Genomic DNA, 25096 nt, shown 5'->3' with positions numbered 1-25096 from the left:
TACATTCATACCCAAATGTATAAAATGCAAACGTCCCTAATTGTGTTTTTCTGATTCAGATTCATGAAAATCTTTGTAATTATTGAAGCCCCACAACACAATTATTCTGCTGTCTATATGTCGTCGCTCGTCAGACCTCTGCAACAAATGACGTTGGCATTTATCTCCACAGCCAATCCGAGTTGCCCCTCGAGTCTCATGACTGGCCAAGAAACCAATCGCGTTATTATCACTATTTCTTTATAATAGTGGCTTGGTTAAGCTCATAGACTGTAAAAGCTATATGAAAACAATGTATTACTTCTGTTAAATAATGTATCCGATGTGCTTAGTAGCCTCGCCAATAACTTTAATGTAATGAAAAATAAAACCAGGGCGCGTCTCAAATCTCCTTATGCTAAACATCACAGAAAGCTGGCCAGTTCCTCTGTTACAACTCCCTGAAATGGTTATATTGAGCCGCTGCTGACGGGAAGTGTCGTTGTGTCGGTCACTTGTTCAGTATGTCTGCATAGTGTGGGAGTAGGAACAGACTTATTTCGGTAGCGGGAACAGAGGTAGGACTGGAGGGAGAAGTTATCAATTGATGCAACTCAGGAGCACTGGTCAATTTCCCTGTCCAACACCTCAGCAGATGCTACACAGCAACACCTCATCCTCCATTCATCTGACGTGCCGGTAGGTGGGGCTGACCCATTGGGCCAACCCTGACTCTGGTGTCCCTGGAACTGGGCCCTAGAGACCCCGTGTAGCTAACGCTAGTGCTACTCTGAATTGCTATGAAAGCTCCTTCCACGTTAAATAGATTCATACAACCCTCAAATAAAAAGCATTAATAATCCCACTAACGAGTTAAAATAAATCCCATGGAATTTCTCATATTATAACGATAATTTCCAGAAAATAAGGAGGCACCGATCTTCAGTTGGTTGTCAAAGCGTCTCCCGATTCCAGCCCCTCTCGCTCTCCTTGCTTGCAGTCACCACCAGTAGACACATATCATAATGGAACTGAAATGTCGTACCGCTCCTGAAAAAGGAGCCCGCCCCGTTTGACGTAGTTAGTAGAGAAAAAACGTCGACGCTGTAAATTACCCAAAGACTTTCATGTATACGTCGTGTGTAACATGACTGACACATTGATATCGAATCATTAGCGAGAGGCGGGACATCAGAGCAAGGGCCGCCCAGCCAGAGAGCCCCTGCATTGTCGCCAGGGAAACCCCGTGGCGTGGTTGTGTGTCAGTTTCGCTGGGACCCGCGGTCGATGCCGGTGAGGAGGGGGATGGGCGCCTCTGCGAGTGTAAGGACCCGAGACAGAATCAGAGCCCTGTATCACATACAGCAGCATATATCCCATTATAAATAGCGACTGTATATATACAATACACTAAAATACATGGATTTATTCACCGGGGATCTATAATAGACACTCAATGGATGCAGTGCACCTGAACAGGACAGGGAATTTAACTTTCCGCCTATGCGTAGGAGACGCTGAGAAGTTTGTTTCCTACCCCTGGAGGGGGAGCTACTTTTAAGGGCAAAGGATACAGGAGACTCCGAGGCCGATTTGCAGGCCTACTGGTCTGGTTGGATTTTATGTTGGGATACTCTAAGGACTTCCCACTGTACATGCATTTGCCTCGTTTGTTCAAGTTTGGAATGCCTCTTTAGGTGAGTACTTTGAATATTTGTTAATATAACACTGCTATATGTATGTTACTGCTTCCATTTACAGACAAGTATTGATCATGTTTTCAGTCCCCCTAACGTAGCCATGAAGCTAACCAACTTGGCTAACTCCTCAGCGTCCACATAAGTTTATTAGAACAAGTTGGTTGTCCTCACTATCTTTACACATTGTTAAAGTGACTTGCTAACAAGCTTTCCATGTTGATGGTCTGCCTGCAGTGCTGCTCTGTGTCTGGACTGATCTTCCATGACTTTTTGATCAGCTCCTCGTGTTGTTTTTGATGGCAAGCTTGTTGGTGTGGAAATCCACAACACTAATAGTGTTATAATAGATAATGCTAAAACATTATTTTAAGCAAACATGTCTCCAAAGCTTTCGACACCATCCTGCAAGTTTTCGAGAGTTTGACTGGTGTAACGTTTGCTCCATTCAGGGTCCCTGCAGTTCAGTTTTTCTCAGTTTTGATACCAGGAACAAACCAGTCACACTTGGTTAACGTTATAACGTTGTACGACCTGGACGACCAATACACGTTATAGGGATATTGTGCTTTGCCACAAACCCTCTAAGCTACGGATTTGTGTCGTGTTGAACTATTGCTTTAATCTTTTTTTGTGGAGCAAGTTTCGATAATGTGTCTCCGCAAAGCCTAAACATACACTAACGTTACACAGACCAAACAACTCTAGCAGCACAGCATATGTAATTAATTAAATGTAACATAGATGTTATTAGGTTGAGTTTAGCCTATAAGTACGTTAGACCTACAACAGATGTTTTTAGTAGGGAAGTTCAGAATCAGGCAGTATCGTTAAGATAATATGCAAACTTGTTAGTTGGAAGCCAAAATATATTTTGGGCACTGTCCTTTCGACATTAATGTCTTCAATGTTTTTCTGGGACGCCAAAATTGTCGAATTTTTCAAGTTATCAATGACATAACTTGCAATTAGATCATTATTGACGACTCATGTTAGCTGAGCAGCCAGCTGCTGTGTTTGTTAGCAGACCAGCCATAGGCAACAAATGCTATATTAGCTTTTAAGCTAACTTTTTGGATGTTTTCCAGTTGATTGTGTCCTTATTTTGAACCGCTTCTTTTCTGCAGACATTCCATGGACCTTAACTATGTTTAAACCTGACTTTTTAAGCTGCATCTATTATTGCAGTAGGTTTTTGCACTTATACGTTTATTTTTATGAAATAATAGTGTCTGCATCATGGTGGTGTTTGACTACATCATGTTAATGCTTCTGTCTTTGGCAACATTCCTGATTTCGCTCAGGCGTGTGAATCGAGCTGTGGCTGGGTTGTGTTTTTCTCTATTTGTGCTTGTTATTCTTTCCCTGTGTGTTTTGGTATTCAGCAATCAGAAAACCAGATCTGTTGGATAGTGACTTGCTCTTCTTCACCTCCCCCACCTACCAACCCCCAGCCTCTGTGGCGGTTAAGAGAAATGGGTGGTATTTAGAGGGGAGCTCTTGTTTCCTTTTTTAGCCTCCATTTTTATTTCAACGTGTGAATATCATTGTTGAGTAGGAATGCAGTAATCACAAGTTTCGAGCAAGTTAGAGACCTCGAAGCGGATGCGTTTGTAAAGAACTTGCGTGGCATTACATTATTCACATTATTCAGACCTTTTATTGATATGAGAGAATGCTACATGTAACTCTTCCCATTTTTAGATTGAGTTTGGTTCTCAATATTAAGCTATACCTTTCCGAAATATAGTGGATAATCATTCCGAGGTCAATGATCTAAAAGAGATCAATGACCTCAATGGGATACACCTGGATAAATAAAGGTTTGAAATTAAATGAGGTGAAATGTAACACTGAGATCTGTGAGCTAGCCACTGCCATGGTTTGGGACAGGGCAGAATGGACTGTGAGATTAGAAAGCGCCCTAGTGTTATGTTTTTGTGAGTTTTTATATTTATTAGGACCCCGCTGTTTCGGAGCATTAATGGCTGCCCTCGCCGTCGCCTGTAGCGGCTCTCCCCTCAGCTGCAGCGCGAAGCCCCGCATCGTGCGGAGCACGGAGCCGGGTACACGGAGAACACACGGAGAACCAGCTCATTTTAATACCTCGGACATGGTTAGGTCAATTCATGTGCCCACGGATGTGTGATTACATCTCTGCAGTGATAGTTGTGTCGTACCTGTCATAATTTCAGCTCCAAACATATTACAATTTATACTCTCAGAAATCTTTCCTCGTTTGGATTCAATTATTTTCTGCACACTACCTGGTTTCAGGGTGATTCGGTTACAGTCATATTTAATATATTCTCACTTTAAAGTACTGCGTTCACTGATCAAGGATAATCAAACCACCCAAAAACATGGTTAAAATCAACTCTTTGAGATTGAAATAATGTATTTGTGTGTTTCTTGCTCCATAAATACAAATATTTCACCTGTGCCCCACTGAGAGCATTCAGCCAGCACCAAGTATTTGGATTGATCTTGATGCCTGTTGGAAGCCATGATGCAGTGCACTGATCCTTGTTTTCATTGGTTGCGACTGACATTCTCTGAATATGTTTCACATCTTTTAATAGACTGTGTGGGCTGCAACATGCAAACCTGGCCTCTCAGAACCATTGGAAACATGAGCCCCCCCCCAGCATTCCCCCTGACCCTGACGTGCCATTTTAACCCACCCTGCCACCCTGGGAAAGCTAAGAATGAAGTGCTTGGCAGCTTGTTGCTGCTCTGACCCGCCATGTTGGTTTTCCAGTCCTCTCAGGCAGCTTCAGACTATGTGTTGGAGTGAGATACATGTGTTGTGGGTGTTGGGTTACAACGTTCGGTGAGAGAGGACTGCTTTCAAAGTAGTTCTGTACTAGTGTGTGTGTGTGTGATCTGTCTGCAGGATGTACCCTTGTTTTCCCAATATGGGCCTCTAAAACATTGTGGATCTAAGGAATGTATGGACATACAAGGTTAGCCTGGCCCAGTTTTGTGTTTACTAAAGAATTAAAGCCTGTCTTTCTCATTGACAGAGTGGTTACAAACCAAGAAATGTAACTGTAAGGTGACATGCCCTTGAAAACATAAGTAGAATGTGTCAGCACTGTGTTGTAGTGCGTCTGGATCATACTCGGAACAGAATTGTAATCCCGGTTTGTGTTCCTGCTTGTAAAAGACAGAGTGAAGCAGGATACTGGCTGATTTCCAAAAAGAGAAGACAGGATTCTGTCTTGGTGCAGACGGTCGGAAAAGAGGGAGCAGGGGGTGTTGCTGTGAGGAATAAGGGAGGGGGAGAACCCTGTCCTTTTAGCTTTTCATTTGCATGCTGATGACACTTTGTATCCTTGCATTGAGGGCAGGTGTAGCTATTGATATGTTAAAAAGGTTTCCTGCGTCTTGTGCTTATGTGACCAAGTCAACCAAGCAAGTATTGTGGGTCTGCACGTATACGGATCAAACATATTACATTTACAGGATCAATTATGTGCATTTGATCTTGAATTGTAGTTTAACTAACATGTATTAGCTTATAGCAACTCATGTTCTTAGTCTTATATAAAATATTAAGCTACTGAGTCAAATATGTATTTATTTGTATTTTCTTTGCATATGAGAAGCATGGGGGATAGATATAGCGACAGTCCATGTAACCAGCCCTCTCTGCATCTTCCCCTCTGCAGCTGCTGTGTGTTGTGTGTCTGTCCGACTTGCACAACAGGGTTAAAAACAAGTCACTCTGACGCCTGCCTCTTCGGTGAATTTCTATTGGTGCAGGAGCTCTGGAGCTGCTCCAATGGGGCGCAGCCTTTTCTCTGCGTTGGGGGAGCAGTGTTGCAGAGGGCTGTGCTGGTTAATTCGTGCCGAGAAGCAATGCTTCTTGGGAGAATAATGGAGGAGGCGGAGGAAGCAATCTACGTAATCATCTCTCTCTCACCCTCTCTCTCTCTCTCTCACCGTCTCTCTCTCTCTCTCTCTCTCTCTCTCTCTCTCTCTCTCTCTCTCTCTCTCTCCCCTGTTCTTGTTTTATTGCACCCTTATGTTTTGTCCTTCATTTCCTTTTCTTTCTCTCACTGTCACGCTGCTTGTCTCGCTTTCTTGTGATACTTGGCCGAACTTATAGCAGGAGAAAGCTCAGTAATAATCAGAGTGGTCTGTCCACCTTTAGAACTCCAGGCAGACATTTTAGGCTTCACCACATTCCTTTCTCGTTCCTCTCCAACCCTCTCCCCCGTTCCTGTGTGTGTCTCTTTTTTTCTCATGTAACTAAGGAGACCAAATAATGATCGAGAATACCACATACTTTGTGCAAGGTGAAACGTAGATTGCAATATGTGCAACACATTTCCAAGTGTGTTTGCTCAGAGGGTGTTGTCAGGGGAAGAGAGAGCAAATAAGGAGCAGGGCTGAAGAAAAACAAGCAGGAGAGCGTTTGCACCAAAGTCAAGCCACTCGACACCAACGCGCTCACAGCTGCCCTGTTTTGTAATGCACAGCAGCAGTGCTAAAAACAAAAGAGGAAACAAATGGCTCTGGCCAGGCTTTTCCATTTCACAGGGGCCTTGATCAAATGGTTGTTGTTGGGAAGATACACAAACACATTTACACTTTTTTTCCTCAAGATCTTTTAGTTTAGTTGTTTTCCTTTTGACCCTTTAACAGACAGAGCAGGACAGTTGAAGCCCTACAGCAGTTCAAAATGGCTGCCAATCATCTGTGACTTTTTGTCTTGTGCGACACCTTACACATTTGGTATTGGTTAGTCTCAATATGTTTGTTGTTCTGCTAATGTTGTTTGGAGGTGGAGCCAGGACAAGCCTTTCTGTCGCTTTTGATTAAACAGTCGGCCAGGAAATGTCATGTAAACGTGTTTGTCATGAAGATCACATGTGACAGGCACAGGGTGTCTCTGGTTTATGTTATGCCAGAGCATGAGCTTATCCAACGAGGCGGCTGTTTTAGACTTGTCCTTGGAAAACTCCCCTCCCCATATTTGGAACACAACATGGCTTGCAGGGGGTACTGCCATTGTGAAGCCTGTGTGTCTACCAACAATCTCAAATGGACAACAATGAAGATTTAAGCTAGGTTTAATTTGCGTACCTTTTTACATTTTTGTTTTGGAGGTTTTTTTATGATGAGGAGGATTCATTCTTTATGAAAGCAGCCTGCCTTTAGCTTTCCTTTAGAGGGAAATGGAAAGTCAGAAGTGAATAAGAAAGGTAGTCAAGCAGGCAACACTATGTTTTTTGTTGTCCCTCCTTTTTTCGTATGTTAGCGAGCCTCAAACTGATGGTTGTTGGCTTGTTTGCTCTGAAACAGATGATTGATTTTGTGTCGCGTTGTCCACTGCTCTCTCCCCCACCCCTCTGATAGCACCTACTTGGCCTTTGTTCTCCATTGTGTGTCCCTTATCCCCAGTCTGGTCCCGGTCTATTCAGGCAACTGGACATTGCTGTGTTAATGGCGACCCACACTGCGCTCCCAGGACACTGGCCGCTCAGCATCACAACAGCGCTATCGCTGCTACAGTTGAAGCATCGAGGCTTTTTTTTTTCCATGTATTTTCGTGTCTATAGTTTTTGAACTGCTGTTTTTGGTCATTAATACTACAAAACAGTAGTATTCATGGCTAAGACAATTTTTCTGATCTATCACACTGCGAATAAAGGCATAAATCAAACGCAATGTGCGGATTGGACATATCCAACAGTAACATTTCATAAAACAGAAGCTCCGTATTCCCAATGAAGACTTCAAACTTAATTTCTCCTTTCAACTTTGACAAAGGCAGGTTATCAAATCCTCTCTTTCCACTAATATTAAAAATAATAAAATGGCTACACAACAATTTACCTCCAGACAGATTGCCAAATGACGCTCTGGGTCAATAGAATCGTGGTAGTTGGTCTACTGCCTGGCATTTGAACCTTTTATTTTATAGGACGAGTGGTAACCTCCTGCACTGGTAGGAATAGTTTTGATGCAAAATATTTGCAGTAAGGTATTTAGCATTACTCGTGTTGTTGTTGTTGTTGTACTTGTGACGCCCCCAGTGGGGAAATGCCTTTATCCAGTAGAGATAAATCTCATCCGGTTGCGTTAGACTTTATTGTTATCCATCATTTTGAGCAACAGTCATAATCTAGTATTGCTCACAATTTTTGATAAATTCCGATAAAGTTCTGTAAGTCAACTAGGGAATAGCTTCTAAAATCAAAGCACTTCATGTCAAAGTGGTGTTTGTAAAAGAATGTCCCTCTTGCTGGACTGCTTTTCCCTTCTGTCCATCTGATGTTCATGAGAAACACGACTGGGGAAGATGTGTCCGTCATTATAGTGAGTTTTCTTTTTGTTCCTTTGCCTCAGATGGACAACCTTTTAGTTTGCTCTGGCGAAAGATTCGAGATTCATATTTGATATATTGTGCAGCCCTAACCCAGGCCCCTTTGAAAGTTCAAAGTACAATAATAATAATTCTTACTGTGGTGCCAGATGTTTGCATCATCTAATGGCGCATTTTCACTACAGTGCGGAGCGCGGTTTAAGCGTGCCGTGCCGTGCCCGGCCCGTTTTTGGTTGCGTTTCCACTAGGCGTAGTTCCGACTAGCGGGTAATTTTTCACAGTTTTTCTGGCTCTCCAAAATCGAGGTTCTTTCCGGGCCAACAACCGGGCTGAGTATGCTAAACTAGTGAGAGAATCGCTGGCAAAATGAATATATTTTACCGTGATTTAATTGTAATACACGCACGTGTAACAACCAACATAATTATTACATTCAAATGATGTACATTATTCAAGTTTACATTAACTTTGGATAATAACACGGGAGAAATGAGTGGAAGTGCTCTCTCTCTCCCTCTCCTGACAGCCTGTCAGTATCCGTCTCATGCAGCTCACTGATCCAGTAATGAGTGACCCGACAGTGAAGAATAAACATATTTATAACTAGTTTAGCTAGTTCCAGAGGTAGATAAAATAGCTAAGTGTGTAAGGTCTAACTCTTACGGGCCGTCTCCACGGCAGCGTTAAAAAAATCTTGGAGGTGGGCGTATCTGAGGCTTGGGGATTTTTTTGCGATCAACCAATCACATGAATCTCCCGCCCGCGACATATGAAGCCAAAAAGCCCGAAGTAAACTGGATATAAACTCCCCAAAACAGGCGAAAACATACCACTGTCTCTGCCACCTCCCTCCATGCCTGGCTCCTCCGGTTTATATCCCGGTAGGTCTGGTCATAAAGCACCGGGTGATTGATTCGCTACCGCTAATTTCTCCTCCATGTTTTGGAATATGAGGAAATGACCTGCGGTCTGTCTCTCCCAGCATACACGCCGTTTGATTGGCTAGAGCTTGAACTGTCAGATTTGCGTACACAGGATTTGATTGGCTGACGCTTCCTCCTCAGCTTCAAAAGTTGAACATTGTTCAACTTTGGATCTTGAAAATCCTGAGAATCTCCGCTCGCCTGCCCACAATGCATTTCGGCGAAAGCGAAAAAAAGTGACGTCACCCCATTCAAAGTGAATGGGCAGAAGCGTTTCAAGATTTTTTAACGCTGCCGTGGAGACGGCCCGTTAGTGTGTGTTTTGCTCCGCTCACCGGTCCGTCACAGCGGGTGGAGCTGCAGGATCTGCTTCACACGCGTTGCATATCGCTATTTTATTGTCCTTTTCGGACACCTTAAAATACTGCCAGACTGGTGAAGCCATTTTGGCGAGCTTGTTTTGCCGCGCACTAAGAAAAATGTCATGTATTTTACGTCATCATTTTACGTCATCATTTTACGTCATCATTTTACATCTTGCGATCGGCTCTCGCAATCGGCATTTTTAGAGAGCACCAATCGATCGGTAGAGAGTGAGTATCGGCCGATATCGATCGGTGGCCGATCGATCGGAGCATCCCTAGTTACTACCCCAGTTCCTAAACTGTAATGGAAACGCAGCATAAAGTGAGCCTGGCCTACCAAGGCCTAACTATACCGTACTAAGCCGTGCAGTGGAAATATGCCATAAATAGCACTGCCATCCAACCTGGCAGAGGTTCTATTCTCCCATTACGATTGTACTCTAGCGCTGTGCAATTAATCGTATTTTAATCTCGATTACGATTTTGCCTTGCAACGATCATGAAAACAACGTAATCGAAAAAAAACTATTATTTTGCTGCATTCCCTTTCGCGATGATGCTCTCAATTTGTCTTGCGTTATACATCCTGCCCGCGCGTGCGCTTTCACCCCTCCCTAAAAGCCCTCTCAGCCAGGTTGTGTTGTGACTTGCGGTCTGTTTAATAAATCCATATAAACACGTTACAAGGGAAGCTTTAGTTGCCGTGTCTCTATTCTCCGGTCTCTAGCGTTCAGTCAACTTTCACTAACCTCGCCAAGCCGGAGTGTCTTAGACCCCATTTACACGCAAACGCATACGAAACGAACCGAAAACGATATCAAAAAAGTCTTCCGTTCACACAAGACCGCTCGGGAGCGCTGGAGACGCTGTAGTACATATGCCGGGCCTGTAAGTGGCGCTGTACTTTAGCCACAAAATACACCAAAAGTAGCGAAGAAGACCCAGAGCATGGTCGCCCTTCTGTTTATGCCCTGCGGTGGATTTAGCAACATGTAGTTCAACTGTTCATGTAATTCTACATGTCCACTTGTTGCTGATGGTTGTGGAAGAGGAGCTGTAGATTTTGCACTAACATCTGTAGCATGGTCAGTAGCAGTAGCTACTGACCATGCTACAGCAGTGAGCAGCAGAGGTGGGGAGAGGTGGGGCTATGGCTTCATCGTTATCAGGAAATGATCGTATAGGGCGTACACACGGAGCCGTTTGGCCCCCCAGAGCGTTCCGTTTTCAGATCTATCCACCTTGGGACCCGTTATCGTTTGCGGGGTCCGTTTCCGTTACGGCCTTGTGTGAACGAACGGGCTATACGAAAGACAAAAGTAGCGAATACAACCGTTTGCGTTCTCGTGTAAACAGCACATTAGCTCGCTGTTTCTGGATAAGGGGTTACCAAAAATAAGAGTACTGCGTGTAGCAGTATAATTAAACATTACAGGTTGTAAGTGACATTAGTTATCATATTTATATATGTTTAGTAGGTTGTGGAAGTGCGCTCCAAAATATTTGTTTATCTTCTTTATTGGTATTTATTTCTTAAAACCCACCTCTTCTCCTTAGCGTATTAACATCTTTTAGAGCGTTGCTTTTAAATTGTCTATTGTTTTTACTTGTACTTGTTTTATGGTGTGTGTGTGAGCTGAGCTGTGTTACTTTTTGTATGTTTTGTTTATTTGCCTGTCCAGCACTTTGGTCTGGAGATTTAAAGTGCTATATAAATAAAGCTGTATTGTATTTATTATTTTGATATTATTTATTTAATTGTAATTTATTTTTGTATTGGTTTTTCAGACTTACGGTACGTCTACACAGCAGCGTTAAAAAAATCTTGAAACGCTTCTGCCCATTCACTTTGAATGGGGTGACGTCACTTTCCCTCACTTTTCGCCGAAATGGATTGTGGGCAGGCAAGCGGAGATTTTCAGGATTCAAAGTTGAACAATGTTCAACTTTTGAGGCTGAGGTGGAAGCGTCAGCCAATCAATTCCCGTGTACGCAAATCTGACAGTTCAAGCTCTAGCCAATCAAACGGCGTGTATGCTGGGAGAGACATACCGCAGGTCATTTCCTCATATTCCAAAAAATGGAGGAGAAATTAGCGGTAGCGAATCAATCACCCGGTGCTTTATGACCAGACCTACCGGGATATAAACCGGAGGAGCCAGGCATGGAGGGAGGTGGCAGAGACAGTGGTAGGTTTTCGCCTGTTTTGGGGAGTTTATATCCAGTTTACTTCGGGCTTTTTTGCTTCGTATGTCGCGGGCGGGAGATTCATGTGATTGGTTGCTCGCAAAAAATCCTCAAGCTTCAGATACGCCCACCTCCAAGATTTTTTTAACGCTGCTGTGTGGACGTACCGTTAAAGTTCAGGGTATTCAACTGTTAAAAACATACTGTTCAAATTATTATTTTAATTTGTTTTAAAGTTCAATAAATTGATGTTTTCAAAGTCAATGAATAATCGTATTTAATAATCGTGATATCAATATTGACCAGAAATAATCGTGATTATGATTTTTGCCATAATTGCCCAGCCCTGATCTAGCGCTGTGCTCAAAGTTGAAATTATTTTTCAACTTTGACCCTGATTGCAGCTGACCTTCCGCAGCAACCAGTCAGATAACAGCTGTATGAAGCTGCACAACAAAGCTTGGGATGTAACCATAGAAACAAACTTAAGTAGTTGGTTTCACCGCAAGGCCTCGCAGTGAGCAAAGAGAAAATCACGTAATGTGTGAAGACTGCTTTACCCACACATCAATAGTCTGTGCAGACCAATCTTGTTGTTTATATTTTTGAGAACAAAACGTTTTTAATCAAGGCCTGTTCTCACATTGACTCGCACTAAATCATGTCATCAAGCTGTATGTTTATCATTTGTGACATTTGCAACAGGGTAGTAGTGAGGGTGTACAATCCAATTTGGTTACCTGTCATCAGGTCTCTGTGTATGTGAATAGGGGTGTGGTTGGACCTCCTTGTCATATTGTTAATATATTTGGGTGAGTGAAATAAGATCTACAATGAGCCTTGCTTTCTCTCTGGCCACGTATTCTTTTTGTCTTGATTTGTCCGTTATTCATCTTCAATTTCCTGGCGCTCTCTGAGACTGCAGCTCGACCTGCGCAGTGCTGGGGAATGGCAGATATTCATATCCTTCCTACAGCTAGCATGTGTGCGGGGGCAGACTGAGGGGGCGGGTGTAATCTCACTGGACTGGAAGTGTTGTGGAGGTTGTGCGAGGCACAGGTGGACACTGCGAGCATGGACAGTGTGTTCAAACCCAAACTGTGTTAGTATGTTCCTGTGTGTATGTATAGCCCATCTAGCGGTCACTTCGAAGCTAAATGTGGAAACAACATGGTGGACAGACCCTGACCTGTTGGCCATTGATTGACACAATCCAACTAACTAATCAGATATCTTTCCAGTTGATTTCATGTTTTAGACCAGATTAAAAGACTGATTATGAACTACATTCACTTTGTAGGGTGAATATATTTATGAAAAAATAACAATTTATTTGTAGAATTTTCTTTCTAAGAACTATAATTAACAGCAACTTTTCTTCTATGGGAAATGTATTTGTATGTAAATACATTTTAGGGAAAATATTATTCGATAGTTAAAACAATATGTATTTATTTATTTATATCTCAAAATTGTGGATATCTCTTCCCAAAAATGAAAATGTTTGTGTTTTAAATGAATTCCTCTCCCGTCATAACAATATATTTTTTAGTAACACATACTTTTACTTTTGTGATTGTAGGATAGTATAGACAGAAAGTAGTAGAGGTATCTCACCTGATGTCCAGATGCACATTAGGGTAATTGAACCGCTGATGGAAGTTACAGAGTGAGAGGCTGCCTTCATCAATCTCTTTACCTTCAACGGTATACTGTAAAGGGGCACCATTATGCTTGTATTCAGGTTCCTACTTGTATTTTGGGAAATAAAGGGAATAAAGTATAATGACGCCCCTTTTAAAGTTTCCTAATCGGGACAAAACTGCCCTGCAACCTTACTGTGAATACATTTGCTCAGGTGCATGCTCCCAATTGTATTGTATTGTGTTGGTCCATGTTAGAAGGCTAACAAAACAGCAGCAGTGAGTCAGGCAGCAGCCTAGCCTTGTATCAACATGTATAGACCTATAATATCATTCTGACCTCAGAAAACGACAAATGAAAGCTTTAATTCCATGATGAGATTCCGTAATGTGCGGAGGTATTTTTGCCGACGCGCATATGTGTCGGTGTTTCCGTTTCCTGTGTAGTATTTATTGGGTTGTTATATTCAGATATGAATTATAGAAACTAGAACTAAATGTGCCCTTGAAATGTACCAAAACTTCCGTACATTACATTGTCACTGCTCCCTGCCACATTTTTGGTCCAAGCAGCGTTGAAAAATAATAGAATTCAGCTCAATTGAGTCATTGACATGTTTTGCTGTTGTGGACAACGTTGCATAACTGTAATATTCACATCTATGACCTCAGGAGCAAAGGCGAGACTTTGCTTTGAGTCATTCACTGGATCAATGTGGTGGGCTATAGCTTCTCTGGTTAGTGTATCTGTATGTGCATAATGTTTCTATTTTTGCTCTTTCAGTATGTTGTTTAATGCTTACAGAACTTGCTGTTCTGAGGTCTGCTCAGACGAGGTGTGGTTTAGTGTGTATGTGACTTTGATCTGCTGTGCATATGCTCTCAGGGTTGGATTTCTTTGTCCCCTCTATATTCATTTTACATCGCTGATTCAACCCAGAGATACATTTAGATGTTAAAGGATAGTAAAACAGCACGTCAACCAAACACTTAATGTCGGTATTACAAAAAAAAAAGAGGCAAGATAGTTATGTGAGAGAGAGGGTCTCCTTTGCTGTTCATTCTGTCTGTATATCCCTCCCCCTTGGACTTGTCTCCAAAATGGCCTCTGTTCTGGTGGAAGTGAAAATACTTTGTTGAGCCTGCTGGTAATTTGAGCCCGGTATTCATGGCCAGAGGAACGAACCAGGAAGGGAGGGAGGAGTAGGAGGGAGCGAGGTAAAGAAAGGCTTTCCTTCTTCGTAGGAATGTACCTTCCTAGTTCACCGTCTGGTTCTTTTGGAAGAGGCCCAAATAGCGACTCCCTTTGTGAGTTTGCTAGGAGTGAGGTGGCTATTTCCGTGAGGCAGCAATAATAGGGATAATAAAGAGCCAGTGGTCTTGGAAAAGGATCCGGATATGACTTCATGTTTAAGTATATTACAAATTCCATCACGGCCCCTTTCACGCTGTTCATGTATCTTATGATTCATATTTAAACAGTATCAGTCCTTGAGTTAACAAAATCTTAATTTTTTCTTGTTACCATAATCGGTTTCGGTATGTACCTGTGTGTCTCTGTTTCCATTGAGGCCATGGAGCAGTGCAGTGATGACTTGTTTTCTTCCCTCTCATGCAGCTGGCTGATCCAGTAATGAGTGAACCGACAGTAAAGAATAAACACATTTATAACTAGTTTAGGTTGTTCCAGAGGTAGATAAACTAGCTAAGTGTGTTAGGTCTAACTTGAAGTGTGTGTTTTGCTCCGCTCACCTGTCCGTCACAGCGGGCGGGGCTGTGATCATGCAGAGCTACGTGTCTCCGTCAGCAGCAGCTGATCTGATCTCTGATCTCTCTCTCTCGCGTCCGGTTATACTTCACTCGCGCTTATGTCCATATCGATCAGATCTAGCTAGCTCTAGCTAATGATATGACTGCCTGCGTATCAAAGGACACCTTGCTTGGCAACGAGGCTGTGGCGGCAAAAGTATAGTGCAGCATTATGCATTTGTTTACATGAGGGGTCAAAATGTCCCCTTCAGGAGGATACATTTCTTTCTCCACATTAAATGTCAGACATTAGAAAGGAAGTGACTGTGCATGTAGCGTATTGACTCTTCTTGTCTGTCACATAAGTGGCGCAACTAATGCCGGAGAGATTTAGATTTGCCGGTTCTATTTGTCGGTCTTCAGCATATTTTACCGGTCATAGTCCGGTAATTAACGGCTAACGGAAACTCTGCCGTCAACACTATGTCTATAATGCTCACACGTTTTGTTCAGCATGATATTTTTCCAAAATGAACATATTTTATTATTTTTGGAGCGCAAATGCAATCGCCAGAGGTGAAAATCTAATGTTAGTCCATAAAGGAACAACATCATGGTTGCATGCCTGCGTGTCCCCAGGACGATAGAGGGGGCTGATATTCGGTTTGATGACGTTAAGATGTTTGAATAACTTGTTAGCAACCAACAACTTTGTAACGCATAGAGGCTTCAGACATTTTACGAAATGTGAAAATCTCAAAACACATTCAAAATGCTGTTTGCTAGCAATGGCAGTAGCAGAATGTTCTCCCTTGTAACTAAAAGCTTGCTGACATTTATGTTGCTACCTCCCAGTGAGTGTCTCCAGCTGGATAAGGCTTGTCAGCGAGCGCTGTTGAACTGACCTTGACATTATTGGAAGTCCCCGGCCTGGCTGTGGTTGCCCCGGTGCTGGAGAGTGAGGGCAGCACTGTGCTGTGTGCTCTGCATGTGTGACCATTTAAAGAGGGTTTCATCCCTCCCAATTCAAATTCTAATTAATCTTTTTTTAGATATGTACAGTCAATTCAATCATTGGTGATTTGTGAGGTAACGTTTTTGCACATGTTTGCCCGAGGGATGACCTTGCTGTAAGCCAAATGGTCTCCTCAGCGTGTGAACAGAGGGCCGTTCCTCTTTCTGCAGCGTGGCTTCTGTCTCTGCGTCTCAGAGAGAGGGAGGCAGAGAGAGGGAGGCAGAGAGAGGCAGAGAGAGGCAGAGAGAGAGAGGAGAGCACAGCACAGGAGTGTGGGTCAGTGTTTCAGCAGAATGTGGTCACATGATGAGGGCTGGGCCTCTTGTTGGGTGACTCACCCCTCCAGGCGTCTGGAGGAAGGCGCCCCCTGCTGGTTTCCTTTATTACTGCATCCTAATGGGAGGTTCAGTGTAAGCAGAGCTGTAAAAGCCCCTGTTTGTTTTCCTGCTCTTTGGAGAGAACAAAAACAGCCCCTCTCCATGCTGGGAGCCTCTGTACAAATGAGAGATAGGCCTATCCTACCATATATCATTTTACACACATTATGGCAATCTCTGCTGCTTCTAACATGAAAGCCTTTATTGTCAACATGAGTCAGCAAATGTGGTCCTTCATTAGGCATGTAAAGAGGGTTTGCCTTTGTCATTGTTCAACTGAGCACTGCTGTTACCTCCAGCAAAGACAAACAGGCCTTCATTCTCTGTTTGTCCTTTACTAGTCACAAACACAGTTGTGTCTGACTAGCCTATGCGATGTTTGTTTTTCTGGTTTAAAATGATGTGGAATTTTACCTATCACTACCTGTCCAAGATTTGGGCCATAAATATCCACCTTTTGGAACGAAGTCTGTTGTTCTTCATTCCTTTTACCTTTCCCCCTCCTGTTGAACGTTGTGCAGCTCTACTCCTCATACAATGGCACAACATGGTTTTTGATGTTACCAATATGTGCTGTGTGTCATTTACCAACCAACTCATTGTCATAAAGAAAGTAGAATGTGACTTGATTGCCTGTCTTGTATCCAGTTTTTCAGAAAGTATAAGAGAAGAGCCAAAAGCCTTTATTCAGGGCAAACATGTTGACAGTTCATAGCAGCAAAAGCACAGGATAACTGCTCACATGAATTAATAAGTCTTAATGCTGCAGTGTTATAGTGTTGGAATTGTGCAGACTGGATAATCAGGTCTGCACATTATCAGTTTCTTTTTCACACACGTAGCACACTACAGGAGATGGTCTGTGTCAGAAATGTTCTCACATATTGGAAAACTGCTGGTACAGATGACACCAAGTAGAGCGTGTAGGACGCCTGGCGCAAGGCATGTTACACACATATAACAATGTTTTCATTTGGTTTTTTGCCATACGCGTTTGAGATGTCTTCAGCACCCCTACCTGCTTGAGCGTCTCAAAGGGACATCACACACACACACTTTGTACTCAGGTGCTGGCGGAGTAAAGTCTGTCTGATGTCCGGTCACTATCTTTAACAAATGTGCGTTCTGTGCAGCTCCTCTGGGTAATTTCTGATTATTTCAGGGTTGCAGTGCATGTGTGAAAGGGGCTTCAGCCGTGTGTGTGTGTGTGTGTGTGTATAACTGATGCTCTATCTGTGTGTGTCCCTCTCCTCAGGCCCCCCATGACCGTGAGCCGTGGGCTACGGCTCAGCGGCACCCCACCTCTGGAGTGGTTTGTTGCTGCATTTGGGACCCTGTGATTCCTCTCCAAACTTCCCCCCACCCCCCTTCCCATCCTGTCCCTACCCACCCCCTCCTCCCCCTCTTCCCCCCCTCCCACGCTTCGCTGTGCCGGACGTCATGAGCATAGTAATCGCGCTGGGAGTCACCACACCTGAAACGTCTTACTCAGATATGGCTGCTGGATCAGAGTGAGTACTAACTAACAGCTCCAGGATCTAGGACTAGTTGGACTTGTTATAACCGTTTAACCCCCAATGTACTTTCTGATATCTCTGGATGTGGCAACCTTGCTTAACTAGAGCAAGTGTCACAGATTGTTAACACACTTCCTGTTTAACCTGATCACCTGCACCACCTGAATGTCTGCTGTAATGCAGTTGGTTAGTGTGAAGCCAAATAAACAAAAATAAATCAGACTGGAAAAGCAAACACACCTGAATGTTGTATTAAGAAACAGAAATGTCCTATGACACTGAACACCACCTTATCTTTGACCCACTGTTGTGTTTACTGCTGGTCATTTTCCAACCTTTGATGAACTCTTCTTCTGAACTTTTCTTTTGATGTTGCTCCATCTTCCTATCCAAGCAATCAGGTTTAAGGGGAAAAAACAACAGCCAAAATAAACAATGGCCAAATCAGGAGGAACTTTCCTCTCCTGTTACATTACATGTCACTTGTTAGACGCTTTTATCCAAAGCGACTTACATACTCAATACTGTGGGCAATCCCCACAGGAGCAATTTGGGGTGAAGTGTCTCAGGGACACAACGACATGCTGACTGCAGTGGGGTTTGAACCTGTGCTCCCCTGATCCCAACACCTACCCCAAAAACTAGCTTAAGTTATTCCCTTTTTAGAAAAAGAATATTGTGGTGATAAAAGGTTTCAACCCATCCTATACATTGTTAATACAGTATTACAACTGTTATGTCCAAAGCAATATGTCCATGCATTGTTGGTGAACTCCCCTTTGACACCTTTCTCTGTGTAGCACCCTGGGTTGTGATGAATATGCTTCCTCCCAACATCCTGTGAGCAGTTTGCTGTAGAGACCCAAAGAGATGTGAAGTTCAGTTCACAATTAAACCTAAGATTAAGTCCAAGATTGAACTTTAGCAGACATAAATAAAGGAAGTACAGGATGTTATTCTTCAGTCAGCTGGCTGCACTTGAACTCAAAAGTGTCTGAAATAAAGCAATGTAACACCGACTCATGTAGTGCTGAACTCAAATAAAAAATGCTACAACTGGTGTTTTATTTACCCTACCAAAGTCACTTCAAACTTCCACCCACCTCGCTCAATTGTTGTCATTAATCGTTAAAGTATTTCTGATACATTTTAAACTACGTGTTATTTCAATTCCTAATAAAGGAATTCTGATATGAAAAAGTGTGCCTGGGTGCAGGGTGAAAATGCCCTGCACAAAGATCTCTTATGCCACATGTAATGAAACAACTCGTTTTTTATATTGTAATAAAAGTTTCAGTGGTCTTGTAATCATTTGCACATTCTATGTGGGTGGAAGAGCCCCTCCCAAGAGACTAATTATCATCTCTGTAAATGTTTATTTTTCTCTAAATGATTGTGATCATTGCCCTCTCTGGGACAGGAGCTAGGCTTGCATCATATCTCCATTCAGGCCCTAGCTTTGTGGTGGTAGTGTCTGGGGAAATGTCCACAGTAAGAACAGTAGTCACCTCTCTGCAGGTCAACCTGCTCACATGAGACTGAGGTTGTGTGGAATGCAGTCCCTCCACTCCCCCTGTTCACAGCCCCCTTTTGTTTCCTCCAAACGCTAGGCGGACATGCAACATCTTTTCTTAGAAATACAAAATATTGGGATTTAAAATGTTTATATACACTTAGTATATTGATTTATTTTGTTTACGTTTAAGTGTCATATATTTGGGGGTAAAGGGGGGAAATGCAAGGTTATACACTCAGACCTCAGCTAAAGAGCAGAATGAGTTTCATAACATAATGGCGTCCCACATTCCATTTCCTACATTGGTTCTCCCAGGCTGAAGAGCTACTTCAGGGTTGTGCTGCCATCTAGTGACTGTTTGATGTCTCACTATTACAGTTGTTGACATACAGACCTGGAAAATATACTGTATAATACATGAAATTCTAAATGTAGTTTTGTCATCATTCCCTAAAACACTCTTTCTGTTTGTTATTTCCCAGCCCTGAGTCAGTTGAAGCGAGCCCTGCTGTGAATGAAAAAAACTACAACCACAGCTGTGGGAGTGCACAGAGTCATGGGTATCGGGGTCTACCATATGCTGTGAGTTCATACCGCTCTTCTCTATTCATCAATTCTAATTATGGCATGCCTTACTATGGGATGTACTATTCCTTATCAGTCAGATATAAGTTAGTTTCAAGTATAAGCGTTTTTTAAGCTAAAATAATAACTCAGTTAAATCTATCCAGTCTTGTCTTGTTTTCTAATCTTTGCAAGTTCTGTGTAATTCAGTCAAGATTCAGCTAAGAATCTGCGTTGCTTGTAGTTTGGTCACTGACATGAGTATCTTTCCCGCTCTATAACCACAGACTACTTTCGTTATTAACAGCTGTACTGTTTCACATACCTGTTTTTTGCCCTCATTTTCATTCGTCTCCATTTTCCGTTTCCCTTTTTGCCTGAACACCCGTTGTTTGAAGATGCAACAGTCTTCCGTTGTGTGTTGTCAGGATCACAACTATGGCGCGCCCCCTCCCCCTACCCCACCCGCCTCCCCGCTCTCCCAAACCATCATTCCCCGCATGGATCTCAACGGCGTGGTACGCGGCTCCCGCTACCACGACACCACCGAGGACAACTCAGCGGACAGCGACAGCTCGTCAGAGGAGGAGGGGGCTGTGGCCAGCTGGTGTCACTGCAGCCTGACGCCCGACGGCCTGCTCATCAAGTGTGACAACTGCAGGTGAGGGATCATGGAGCGTGGTTTCCAGCTCTATAAAGTGCAAGACAGGACCTACCAGGGCAGCAAAAGTTCTTCCTTTTGAGAAAAGCAGTAACAATTGGAAATCCTGGTCACTATTATTTTATTGTCAAATGTCACACATTTTATTATATCCCTCATAAGAGCCCACTCTGTTCAGATTGTAGCAGCGTCAGAAGATAGATCATCTTAATTATTTTTATACAAAACATGCTTTTGTTTGTGTCTAACTAAACACATTATTGGAAAGTGAGAACACTATTAAATCCCTCAACTGTAATTGCTCAAAATCCAGCATGTATTCATGTAGTCATCCTCTTTCCATTTGTCCTTTCAACTGCAAGTATATATTCCAATGCTCAATGGGTGTCATTCTGTTCCGTCAAAAAAATCGTACTGTTCTTTATAAGTTCCTAATAACCTTGAGTCTGTTCAGCAACTGAATGATGTGCATTATAGCATTGATTTGACTTTTGCACTCTTATGGCCCATTTATACTATGTGCTGATGTGTTTTATTGCTGTTTTAGTGGCAGGGGACTCGACAGGAGGAAAGGAGCAGACGGCCAACACAGAAAAACGGAGAATGTCTCAGGTACATTGTTTTGTCTTTTTTGGTTAATGAATGTCCCCATGACCGTTTAAGGGCTGTCTGATGACTGTGCTTTGTTCCATCTGTTGTTGTTTCTGATAGCTGGTGAGAGCAGTGCTACTGAGAGTGGGGACGAAGAGGTGTCGCCCTCCACCGTCTCTTACACCGCCACCCAGCATACGCCCACCAGCATCAAACTCACTGTCAACCGGGTCAAAAGGAGCAAATCCAAAAAAAGGAAGAAGAGCACAGAGAAGGCGCATGGAACGCCAAAGGGCAAAAAAGTCAAGGTATGACACTGTGTGAAGCAGAGTGGATGAAGAGGAAAGATATATCGAAATGATACACACTTAGTTCAAACCCCACTTTGGAGCTGTTGTTTTTGGTTACAAGCTCGTCACATTGACATTGAATACTTATGGGTTCATTACCCTTCTTTCAGGCTTTCAGAGAGGGCTCCAGGAAGTCCATGAGGATGAAGGTAAGATTGGCGTTAACCAATATGTCGATGCAATCATGACTCGCAGGGTGTCATTTTTTTAATGATGCGCAAGCTTTGTGCTCGAGCCTTCCGGTCTACTCTGTCGGCTAAATTCTGCTCAGGGATGGCGGTCTAACTTCAGCAGCTACGTTAACTAGGGGTGTGTTCGTTTATAGTCACTGTGTCCCGGTGGAACTCCGGCCCATACTGGACCGTTGGTGAACTCGGAGCACTGTTAGAACGGGCTGTTCGGTTATTCAGAGCACAGCTCTATAAACAGAGGTGGAAGAAATACTCAGATCTTGTACTTGAGTAAAAGTAGTAGTACCAGAGAGTAGGAATACTCTGTTACAGGTAAAAGTCCTGCATTCAAAATGTTACTCAAGTAAACGGACAAAATGATTAGCATCAAAATATACCTAAAGTACAGTGGCGGCTGGTGGAATGTTTTCTAGGAAGGGCTGTGCCACATGCAAACATCCCAGTATGACTTAATGCAAAACAAACCACTGGAGATTTCAGTGTTCATTTACCAGTCTTACATTGTGATGCCTCATAAACAATTTAAGCATTTGAGACTGAGGACTATGTACAACAACTTAAAAACAATGGCATTAGCAATACTGGCATATATATGTATGTATATATATATATATATATATATATATATATATATATATATATATATATATATATATATATATATATATATATGGAAATGTATGTATTTTACAGAACAACGGTATAATCAACAGTAATACAAAAAGCTGAAGATGTAACAAACTAATAACAATTATACTTATTCTTAAAATCAATGTGGTGTACGTCTTTGACGTGCCTTTAAAAACGGTGGCGGTCTTCAGGTGCTCTTCCAGCACAGTGTGCAGGGAGGAAACTAAATCCACCAATCCCCTGAAAATGCCAGGGTTGACTGAAGAGTCTCATCATGCCCACGCAAACTCAAAAGCCCCACAAAACTTCATTATTTTGGATAAAATATAATGAGAAACCTCTGACACATCCTTCCCCATCTTGTGTTCTGCGTAGAACTCCACGACGGAGGCCAGTGTGCTGGATGAGAACACAGCGGAGGGCTGGGAGAGCAGGATCCGCCAGTGGACGGACCAGTACGAGGAGGCTCTGATCAACCAGTACAGCGCTGACGTCCAGACGCTGCTGGAGCTGCACCGCGCCGCCAGCAACACCGTGTCTAAGGCGGAGAGCGGCAGCGCCACCCCCCCCTGCACCACACAGCTCCATGCCTCAGGCGATGCAATGGACACCATCAACCGCACGGAGCTGGCCTGCAACAACACCGTGCTGGGCTCACAGATGCAGGTCCGCCCCCACCCAATAATATATTGATTCAAAACTTAATGTCCCAATGCATGCATGGGAAACAGCCTTGCCCTTGCAAAATACGCTACATCACTGGCCAGTATTAACGAAGAACCATAATAGAGTGGTGCAATGATGACGACATTATTTTGTAGGCTGACCCAAAAGTTAGCTTTGCAAAGGCTCTTTTGACTTAAAGCAATTTAGTTTTCCAATGGACTTATCTGTGGCATGTTTAAGATACTTAAGGTCTCTATTTAATTGTAACAAAGGAGGCTAATGTTTGCATGATGATGTTTTAGTAGTCTCATTTAATTACTTGTTGGCAACTTCCTTTTTAATAACACATAGAAGTTTCAGACATTCACCAGTGGGGTATTTACTGACATATTTTATGTTTTATAACAAAAAATGAAAAGCTCAAACACGTGGGTTAACCACAGACCTTTTACCAAGGGTTTCAACCAAAAATACGTTGACTTCAAGAAGAGGGAACCAGAATTAAAAAATGCAGACTCTTAACACATTATATAAACAATTACTCAAACTCAGTGATCTTTGACTGAAAATCAAACGGGAAGAGTGAGTTCTTCCTAGCACTAAACATGAATCATTTTAGGTTGTCTGATTACATCTAACCCTAAGTTTGCAGGCATGCTCTGCCTTTGTGTATTGATGCCATATACAATAACATAAACGTCCAGTCGCAAATAACTGTTCTGTGGTTTCCGTTTGTAGCTCCAGTTGGGGCGGGTAACTCGGGTGCAGAAACACAGGAAGATCCTCCGCGCAGCCAAGCACCTGGAACCAGACACACTCATCATTGAATATCGGGGGAAGGTCATGCTCAAACAGCAGTTTGAAGTCAACGGGCAATTCTTCAGAAAGTAAGAGATCATTGGATTGCTGTCACTGGTCTGCAACCCTTTATACATTCAGTGTTTGGGTCCAAACACAAAGACTGTTGTTTCACCGCTGATGATGCCATTGTCATCATGTTTTTTCCAGACCCTACCCGTTTGTGCTCTTCTACTCAAAGTTTGATGGTGCGGAGATGTGTGTTGATGCAAGGACCTTTGGGAATGACGCCCGCTTCATCAGAAGGTCCTGCACACCCAACGCTGAGGTCAGCCAACAAGTTCTTTAGAATCTCAACTCCTGCCACTGCTGTTTCCTTTCTCTGTGGCTTTCTGTTTCATTAGGTTGATATCGTTGACCCTTTTTAACTGATGCATCTATTCCCTTCTCCAGGTCCGGCATATGATTGCTGACGGCATGATCCATCTGTGTATCTACGCTGTCAGTCACATCACAAAGGACGCCGAGGTCACCATTGGATTTGATTACGACTTTAACAGCTGGTCAGTACTGCTCCTCCCTTCCTATCTCTCTACAGGCCTTTGAACCATCCACTAACAAACGCAGGTTCATTCTCACCATCTGAACATTGACATTAAGTATAAGTGGGCTAAGTCCTGTCGAGAAACATCCTAATCTTCAAAAACAACACAAAGCGGGTACTAGTGTAACTGGCTGCTTCAGAACATTGTTTTGTTCTCTAATGCAACCTTCTCTCTCTCCTAACAAACCACAGTCATTACAAAGTGGACTGTGCCTGCCATAAGGGCAACCAGAACTGCCCGGTGCAGAAGCACAACCTGAGCCCAAGGGAGAACTTGCTCAGCAGCCCCTCCCTGCCTCCCCCCTCCCCTCTGGTTGGAGCTGAGACCCGACGGAGAAAAGCCCGGAGGAGAGAGATAGAGAGCTGCGTCTCTGGTGATAGCAACCAGAACCTGGACCAGCACCAGGAGGCCAAAGACCTGCAGGGGACCAGCGACACAGAGGTGTGTACAAAGAGAGAGTAATGTCGCCTCAAAGGGACAACGTTTTCTAAAAAGCAGGAAACATTTGTAATATTCCAAGCTGGGTCAAATGTGTTGCTCATGTGCTGCCTGTCTGATATCAGGAGAGACTGCAGGATGAGCTGAAGGTGGAGGAGGGAGAGGTGGATGAAAATGGGGCCGCCATCTCCAATAAAAGAGTAAGACATTTGAACTATTTTCTAATACTGCTGTTTTACTAATTTAGCAGACTTTTTCTAGATATTGATGCATCTGTGGCAATACATTCCAGTTCCA

General features: G+C 43.1%; 1 protein-coding gene across 8 annotated transcripts in view; it reads left to right on the top strand.

The window, feature by feature from the left end:
- The first annotated feature begins 1228 nt into the window (after positions 1-1228).
- Positions 1229-25096, top strand: part of setd5 (SET domain containing 5) — a 34338-nt gene continuing 10470 nt past the window's right edge. For 3 of the 8 annotated variants that reach the window (XM_034143744.1, XM_034143709.1, XM_034143753.1), the window contains exons 1-13: positions 1229-1676; positions 17528-17783; positions 19788-19887; positions 20268-20530; positions 21078-21142; positions 21242-21429; positions 21582-21620; positions 22668-22958; positions 23697-23845; positions 23967-24084; positions 24210-24319; positions 24553-24802; positions 24925-24999. In XM_034143744.1, the coding sequence (XP_033999635.1) occupies positions 17713-17783; positions 19788-19887; positions 20268-20530; positions 21078-21142; positions 21242-21429; positions 21582-21620; positions 22668-22958; positions 23697-23845; positions 23967-24084; positions 24210-24319; positions 24553-24802; positions 24925-24999 (1719 nt within the window). In that variant the 5' untranslated portion in view covers positions 1229-1676; positions 17528-17712. The remainder of the gene's footprint in view (positions 1677-17527; positions 17784-19787; positions 19888-20267; positions 20531-21077; positions 21143-21241; positions 21430-21581; positions 21621-22667; positions 22959-23696; positions 23846-23966; positions 24085-24209; positions 24320-24552; positions 24803-24924; positions 25000-25096) is intronic. The other 5 variants (XM_034143767.1, XM_034143728.1, XM_034143719.1 and 2 more) reach the window with 4 other exon arrangements.

This window comes from Trematomus bernacchii, unplaced genomic scaffold (assembly GCF_902827165.1).
Source record: "Trematomus bernacchii unplaced genomic scaffold, fTreBer1.1, whole genome shotgun sequence".
In the NCBI taxonomy this organism is placed as follows: Eukaryota; Metazoa; Chordata; class Actinopteri; order Perciformes; family Nototheniidae; genus Trematomus; species Trematomus bernacchii.
This window is presented reverse-complemented; position numbering and strand designations above follow the sequence as displayed.